Genomic DNA, 7,678 nt, shown 5'->3' on the forward strand with positions numbered 1-7,678 from the left:
GGCCAGTTTGTGTGACTCACTTCTGATCTTGTGGTTTTCCTGAGAACACAATGACACTAAATGAAGGTGTAGGTCAAAGTCCGATAGACTACTGTGTTCTGTACATTCACTTTATTCAGCTTCATCATGGCTAGACACCTGCTGCTCATCATTCTCTTCTGTGAGTTAAACCTCTTATCAGGTTCTTTCATTATTGTTGTCGTCTATTACTTAATGTAGGCTATTTAGTTAATATTTTATTATATAGTTTATATAATCATTATTATTATTACACTTTTTGATCAAGCTGGTAGGACCAGTTTGAGTTTCAAGTCTAACTTACTAACTGTCCAACAGATTCCTTTCAGGAGATCAACCTACAAGGTCAGTCTCAGTTTATTCTTGTTTTCACTGTATGGTCAGTAGCTATAATTTGACTATTTTTGTACAGTATATTCTAATTAATATTTGCTAATTGTGAATATTATTTGACAGATTAAGCTACGAAATCTCTAATGTAACATTCACCTGTAATTTCAGACCTTTCTCAACATAAAGTGACCGTGAGTCCACCGATGATCACAGAGACAGACTCAGTCACACTGACCTGTCAGACTCCGCCATCTGTTATTGTGTCGCAGTGTGATTTCTACATTGCAAATCAGAAGGCATCCAAAGATGTCTCCTGTGTGCTGACACTAACAGGCACTGAGCTGCTGAAGATGGCACATGTCACTTTACCTGCTGAAGTCGAAGTGAGATGTTTTTACACTGTACAGATTGGAGCTATTAATTCTAGGTCAGCAGACAGTGATACATCCACCATCACCGTAAACAGTGAGTAACTAATTATAAATATATCATCAGAAAATGCTTTAAATGGATGCAAATATAGTTATTTCACCAAATATTTACTTACTTTTTCAGACCTTCTTCCACCTCAACTGAGAGTGAATCCACCAGTGATCACAGAGACAGATTCAGTCACATTAAACTGTCAGATTCCATCTTCTGTGTCTGTGACTGACTGCTACTTTCGCATTTTAAGAGAAAAACCTGCCAAACTCTTCTCTTGTCTAAAGACACTGACAGGAAATGAACTGCTGTCGTTGATGCGTCAAAGCTCACCTGCTAGTGTTGAAGTGACATGTTTTTACCTTTTATCGCATCAATCTCCAGAGAGTAACATGTCCTCCATCACCATACACTGTGAGTAAATATTACTGCTGTGAAGTAATGTAAGGATATCTAACTACAATATCGGTACAAACAACAAAGCTGCTCTTAACATGAGGGTGAGGTGTGAAGAAAATGTTCAGTGTGCATCAGACTTATTCATTTTAAAAAGAAATAGCATCACAGAATTTTCTACTTTGAAGAATATATCATCCATTTACTTTCTCCAACATATGTTTTCATTTTCAGCCCCTCCTCCTGAACTGAGCGTGAATCCACCAGTGATCACAGAGACAGACTCGGTCACACTGACCTGTCAGACTCCTTCATCGGTTCTTGTCGCTGAATGTTTTTTGTACTTCATAAGTCCAAAAACTGCCAAAGAAGTCTCTTGTCTGCACACAATGACAGGAACTGAGCTTCTGTCGATGACACATCAGAGTTCACCTGCTGAGGTTGAAGTAACATGTTATCACACTTCAAAGAACAAAGGACAATATCGATCACCACAAAGTAAAGCAATCCGCATCAGCATCCAAAGTAAGTAACTACACTGCAATGCTCTTTATTCTTAGGTGCTGACTCCCCCCTCCCCACCCCCTCCCCCCCAAAAAAGGAAAGGAAAGAAAAACTGTTTTAACAAACTGTTCCCATTAAAACCTCATCTATACCAAGAGGTGACGTACGTTTGACAGTTTGATAATTTGATTAACTAGCTTTATGTCCAGGTCCTTGCTTTTCTGAGTATTGATAGATTTAACTACACTTTGTATTACACATTACACATTGACCTCAGATGACACAGAAAATGTTAATACTGAATAACAAAGCTGAAATTTAGATGTAAAATGTGGTGGTTATGGTATTGTAGGAAAGGACTAATTACTGCTGAAAATTCTCTGAAATCAGGTCCTCGTGACAGAATAACGACCATGACCCAGATAACGCCAACTTCCAGTGAGACCATAGCTAGGTCATGCATTTAAACAACGACCCATTACATTATTGCTTATGAATTACTGTGTTTGTCATTTTCAATTTATTCTTGTAATCTGATATTAATGCTGAATGACTAAGCTAAATCTTAAAAGCAAAATGTGGTGACTCTGGAATTGTTGGATGGGACTAATTACTGCTGCACCTCATCTGAATTCAGTTCTTTGTGAAATAACTGTGTAAGAGAGCGCACAAATAACTGATGTATCCTAAATATTTACTTATTTCTGGTCATATACAACGTACAACTGACAGACTCAAATCGTCGTCTTTTAACGACAAAATTTTTGAACTAGAGTCCACCATGACCCAGACGACACCAACTCCATCTGAGACCACACGTAGAACATTCACTGAAACTAAAATCTATGACATTATTGTTTATCAATCACTGTGTTTGTTACTTTTGAAACATTATTCTTTAAAACCACCTGGTCTTGATGTCAGGACACCACAGTTAGTTACCACTGTCAGTTCACTCACTACTTCCTATACATCAGTGAAATCAGCATCAGGTGACACAATTACTTACTTTCCTGATGAGTCACACTGATATATCAAAACATTTTAAAACAAGTGTCTGGCTTGTTTTGTGTCTACAGGTAGTTCGACCTCTGCTTTGCTTCCTGTGACCACACTGAACCCAACTTCACGTTAGTAAAATGTCTTTATACACACACCACATATTGTAAATAGTTGGCTACTAAACTAAATTCATCATTTAGTGCCCAGTTTTGCTATCTGTAGGCCATTTGACATCCTCGGCAAAATGTTCACCTCAGCCAGTTGTGGTTATCTCAGAAATGGAGGATTACATGGTAGATGTCCCTGTGACAGCACTCGTCGTGTTGTATTTGTATGTTAATACAATCAATTAACCTACTTTGGAAAATTAAAATATCTAACATGTCCTTAACTAGTACAATAATCTATTACATTTATTACAACCTCCTTTACAAAGTAAATTAGGTTGTAGTAAATGTAGCTTATAGATGGTAGAGATAATGTATGTGTAACAAATTCTCTTTTGTTTTGACTCTGTGGGAAGTGAAACTGACACTCATTTGTGGTGTTGGTTTTTCCAAAACAGAACTGTCGAAGTGGAAGTTGCTTGTTGCCATGCCTGCTTGTGGAGCAACTGTGGGTATCATTGTACTGGGAGTTGCACTTGTCTGTGCCAAAAGAAGAAGTGGTAAGGACTGTAATGATGCACATGACCCATACAGTTTGAAAGGGATTTTTTTTATGTGCGTGTACACTAGTGGCGTTAAGAATTTAATTATAATCGTTCTCATCAAAACAAGATCGATATGCTCTCATGATTGAAATCAGTATTTCATAATTTTCATCCAACGCACCAAGCAGTGGTAGAGACGAACTAAATACATATACTCAAGTGTTGTACTAAAGTATATTTTCAGAATTTCACTTTAATCTTTCTATTTGATTCTCCTCAATAGTTTTACTTCACTACACTTCATTGACGATAACATTTTTACACAATTGATGATATAACAGGCTTTTAAAATCCAAACACAACAAATGAAACAAATCTGTTTGTCTTCTGATGTCTTACTACCAAGTAGTGATTTTTCCTTTCTAAACCTTTCATATGATATCATTTAGACAAATGTTAAAATGATCCAGTATCTCACATCCAAAAACTGAAAACAGATTTTTGTATCAGAACTCAGTTTTTTCTTTTTTTCCTCTCCCTGTTATCATCTGACGAACCCTCAGATTTATCTGCTGTCCCTGTGTATAAAACTATGTAAAGTAGTTAAAACGCACTCCACCTTAAGCAGCTATACCTGTAACATGCTGCGGGAGGAACCAAACCAGTACTTTTACATTATTAGTTTAACTACATTTTGCTGCTATACTTATATACTCCTACTTCAGTAGGATTTTTATTGCAGGACTACAGCTACTATTGGAGTATTTTTGCATTGCTGTGTCAACCGTCAACACATATAGTTTCAAACACAATCTTTTAACATACTTTTTTATAATTATGATAGTTATAATATAATGTATAATCAAATGATGGAAATTATTTCGACAATAGCATCGATAATATTTTGTTGGTTTGTAAATGCAAACACATCAAAAACATCCTCTGAGCACAGTTTATAGAAGTTATAGCCGCTTAAGGTGACAACATGACAACCCTTAAAGGATCATTCAGGCTTGCTGAGCTCAGTGGTTACTGGTTGGCTTTTAAATACTTTTTATTCTTTGCATTTTTTTTAGGAAAACGTTTTCACAACAGGTAAGAAATGGTTTTGTTTTTTAATCCTTTTTAGCAAAAGTTCTGTGACTCAGTGTGTTACTCTTTTTGATACAGCCTTTTTACTTGAGGGAGCTGTTCAGTGATGTTTGTTCTCCTGTTCAAGCCTGAGCAGAATTTCTGGTGCAGTGCATTGTTTGATTGTTGAGCTAATCCAGAAATTCAAGGGAGTAATCACGTAACTTTCTAAAAGGTTTTTAGGGAATGAAATGTATGTTCTGCAGTTTCAATAACAATGAAACACTGTATATTGATTTTATTTCTTCATTTCCATATAGATCACAGGCCAATGTTATGGGTAATGTACACATTAACATCAGAGTGTTATTCGTACATACTGTATTCAGTACTGTTACACTCATTTTCTTGTACACTGAGCTGTGTTTTGACTTCTGTTGTAGGTGACTTTGTGTGCATGGTTGATCGTGGACAATTGCTAATCTAAAATAATCAAGTATCTATACTTTGCAAAGCTCTCCAGAGTGAATTCATGTTTTAAAAGTCATTGATAAATTCCTCTCATTAACTCATTCTCTCCTCTTCTCGAACAAGTTACCTGCAGGTAATGCTGAAATGTACACTGGTGGTGACTGTCCTGCTGGTGAGCTGTTGTTTTCTCCTCAATCTAACAGGAAGAATAAAGCTCTTGTCAAACAAGTTTCCAGATTTATGTAGGCCTATTTTGAAAATAATAGAGGACATCTGCTGTAGTATGACAAGTACCCTTAATTTAATTAGCTTTCATGTCATTTAGTAAGCAAAGCATTAAATGATGTTGTTGCGGTTCCTTAGCTTGGTATTACCTGGCCCAAATTCCCTGGATGAATATATGAGTCTGGCCACGCTCCATTGAGGATTATTTCTCGTCATAGCATCCTAATGAGCGTGGACCTCGGGTTTGTTTTGAAACTATTGAAGCAGCTGTTGACCAATCATCATGGACCACAAACTCTACTGGCACTGCCATTGTTGGAATTACTTCAACACTATCGCATTTAGCCACCCACACTGGTCTCTGATTGGTCAACCATCCAGGGTGGCTGGACAAACCTTCAAATGGGTTTCCAGACAAAAATCACAGTTAAGACTGACGCTGTCAGCTTTCCCACCTTAAAAATGACTCAAAAACAAAAACGACAATACAAAACATTATTTTAGTGTATCAACACTTGACTTAGTGTCAAAAAAGAGCTGTGATTTTTATTTTATATGAACAAACAATGTGATAACAAACTTGATGAAAACTCCTCATCTTAATGTCTGGATCTCTCTTACTTGCAGGGTTTAAGCAACTAAATAGACGGGGCCTCAAAACGAGGATATAAATGTAAGTGTCAGTATTAAATATGTTTGCTATATATAGTAGATGCTTCAGATTTTAAGAGCTTTTACTGCCTTTTTCTTCTCCAGCCTGACATATACCATGTGTACTCCACCATCCCTGAGGAGCCAGCTGCATCTGACCAGAAGGACTTTACGTACAGCACGATACAGACACAGTGTAACACAACATTTTAATACATCAGAAAAAGCACATGAGCATAAATAACTATTATGAATTCCAATCATATGTACAAGGCTGGAACTGAAACACTTTAATTATCAAGATATACTTTTATTATTTTTTAAGGAATGCCACATGGATTACATCTGTATTTAAATTTTACAATGGAAGGTTGAAAGCTGCAGACTGTTTTAGTACCAATTGAAGTTTGTCATAAGGAGATCACTACTTTTCCATACACCATCCACTCCTGGCAACACAAGCATGATCAATGTGTTTATGGTTTATGTTCAGTCAACTCAAACAAAGTTAATGTTGGATTGTGGATGTATTTAAAGTCAACTCCGACTTTCATCATGAAACTGGAGACTTTCCCTTTGGCGAATCTTGATTTAGTCATTTAGCAGCCTCACCAAACATTATATGGGATGCAGCACACAAACCCTGGTCTCTGGTGTCAAACTCCTGTGTTTTGTATGCACCTTCATTCACTTGGACACCCTCACTGGGACTTCTGTAAACATTTCGCTTTCCCTAGGCTGGAACAAATGTCGTCAGAGTGTTATCCAGGTAACAACTGTGTTTTCTCCAAAATGTGTTTTCTAACATGAGTGGCTCGTAACAACCACAACTTCCTTCCTTTCATTTTTTAAATTTTACATATTGTACATACCTGTTACAGATAATCTTGAAATTAAAAACAGTCATGACTGCTGAAGGCTGCAATGTCTTTTTCTACAGCATGGAAAGTAAAAAGCAAAGTAGATGCTGAGTGTTAAATGGCCAGAAACTATGGCTTGAAATGAATGCCAGAGTTTTTTTGTGTGTGCTGAAGAGGGAATTACCTGTTTTCTTTTTTGTGTGCATTAATATCTGTGATATCATTCTTGATAATACTACCAGGTGGTGCCAAAGTAGGACATATTTGGATGCAACACTAAATGGCTTTGGATTTACTGAAATACAAACAATGATAAACACCAGTGCGGAATAATTCTGGAGAAACATGTTCCAAATCAACTCAGAATAACTATACAGGGATGCAAAATGACTGCAAACAGATGCAAAATGACTAGGAACAACACGGCTGCTTTCAGTTTGGATGTGTTGGTCTTATGTTGGAGGGGTGGGGGGCCTGTGTGTCATAAAATATATCTGGCATCTTTTGTCTCTGATTAGCTCAACAAAAAATGTTCATCTTTGGATTATCTGTTCTCTACATCATCAGCTCTGCCATATTTAGATAAACGAGCCAATGTGGGAAAAATATAACAAAAACTGAAAATGACAAAAAAATAAAACAACAACCCGTTATTTTTAGATAACGGGTTAAGATTTGAAATAAATTACATCTAAATATAAAACATACTCTAAGCCTTACACAACTCGACAGCATGTGCTTTTTCGCTTGTCTAATAGTATCATTGCTTTCTGTAGTTTTCCTGAGAATAAGAGTATAACATGTAAATAACGTGTGAATGTCAACGTCAGATAGGTTTAGTCTTTGGAGGATTTCTTCAAAGTCACAGTATTGAGCTTCATCATGACTGGACTGCTGCTGTTTGTCATCCTCATCTGTAAGTTAAACCTCTGATCTTTTCCTCATGAATGGTGTCCCTTACACACCTAATTAGGAAAACTTAGGAACATATGTATTATTATCTGCAGGATATAGTGACACACTTTTACATTAGATTGACAGAATACCACCTTAGTTTTAATCATTGATTAGT

General features: G+C 36.6%; 1 protein-coding gene across 1 annotated transcript; it reads left to right on the forward strand.

Annotated features, from left to right (window-relative positions):
• The first annotated feature begins 295 nt into the window (after window positions 1-295).
• Window positions 296-6,663, forward strand: LOC138194271 (uncharacterized). The gene is made up of 11 exons (XM_069142882.1): window positions 296-363; window positions 520-816; window positions 907-1,188; window positions 1,405-1,695; window positions 2,754-2,804; window positions 3,242-3,343; window positions 4,405-4,423; window positions 4,720-4,739; window positions 4,994-5,042; window positions 5,723-5,768; window positions 5,852-6,663. Exons 2-9 carry the CDS (start codon window positions 555-557, stop codon window positions 5,005-5,007), a joined length of 1,041 nt encoding a protein of 346 aa, XP_068998983.1. The 5' UTR covers window positions 296-363; window positions 520-554; the 3' UTR covers window positions 5,008-5,042; window positions 5,723-5,768; window positions 5,852-6,663.
• The last annotated feature ends 1,015 nt before the right edge of the window (window positions 6,664-7,678 follow it).

This window comes from Embiotoca jacksoni, unplaced genomic scaffold, assembly GCF_022577435.1.
Source record: "Embiotoca jacksoni isolate LCO1_2020_lvr unplaced genomic scaffold, fEmbJac1.0.p SCAF_1, whole genome shotgun sequence".
Lineage (NCBI taxonomy): Eukaryota > Metazoa > Chordata > Actinopteri > Embiotocidae > Embiotoca > Embiotoca jacksoni.

What these genes read in the sequence shown, in the direction of transcription:
- LOC138194271 (XM_069142882.1), top strand. Translation starts at nt 555, where the DNA reads ATGATCACAGAGACAGACTCAGTCACACTGACCTGTCAGACTCCGCCA. An exon ending in GTCCTCCATCACCATACACT is followed by an intron (nt 1,189 to 1,404) that starts GTGAGTAAATAT and finishes TTTCATTTTCAG; the next exon opens with CCCCTCCTCCTGAACTGAGC. An exon ending in AATCCGCATCAGCATCCAAA is followed by an intron (nt 1,696 to 2,753) that starts GTAAGTAACTAC and finishes TTGTGTCTACAG; the next exon opens with GTAGTTCGACCTCTGCTTTG.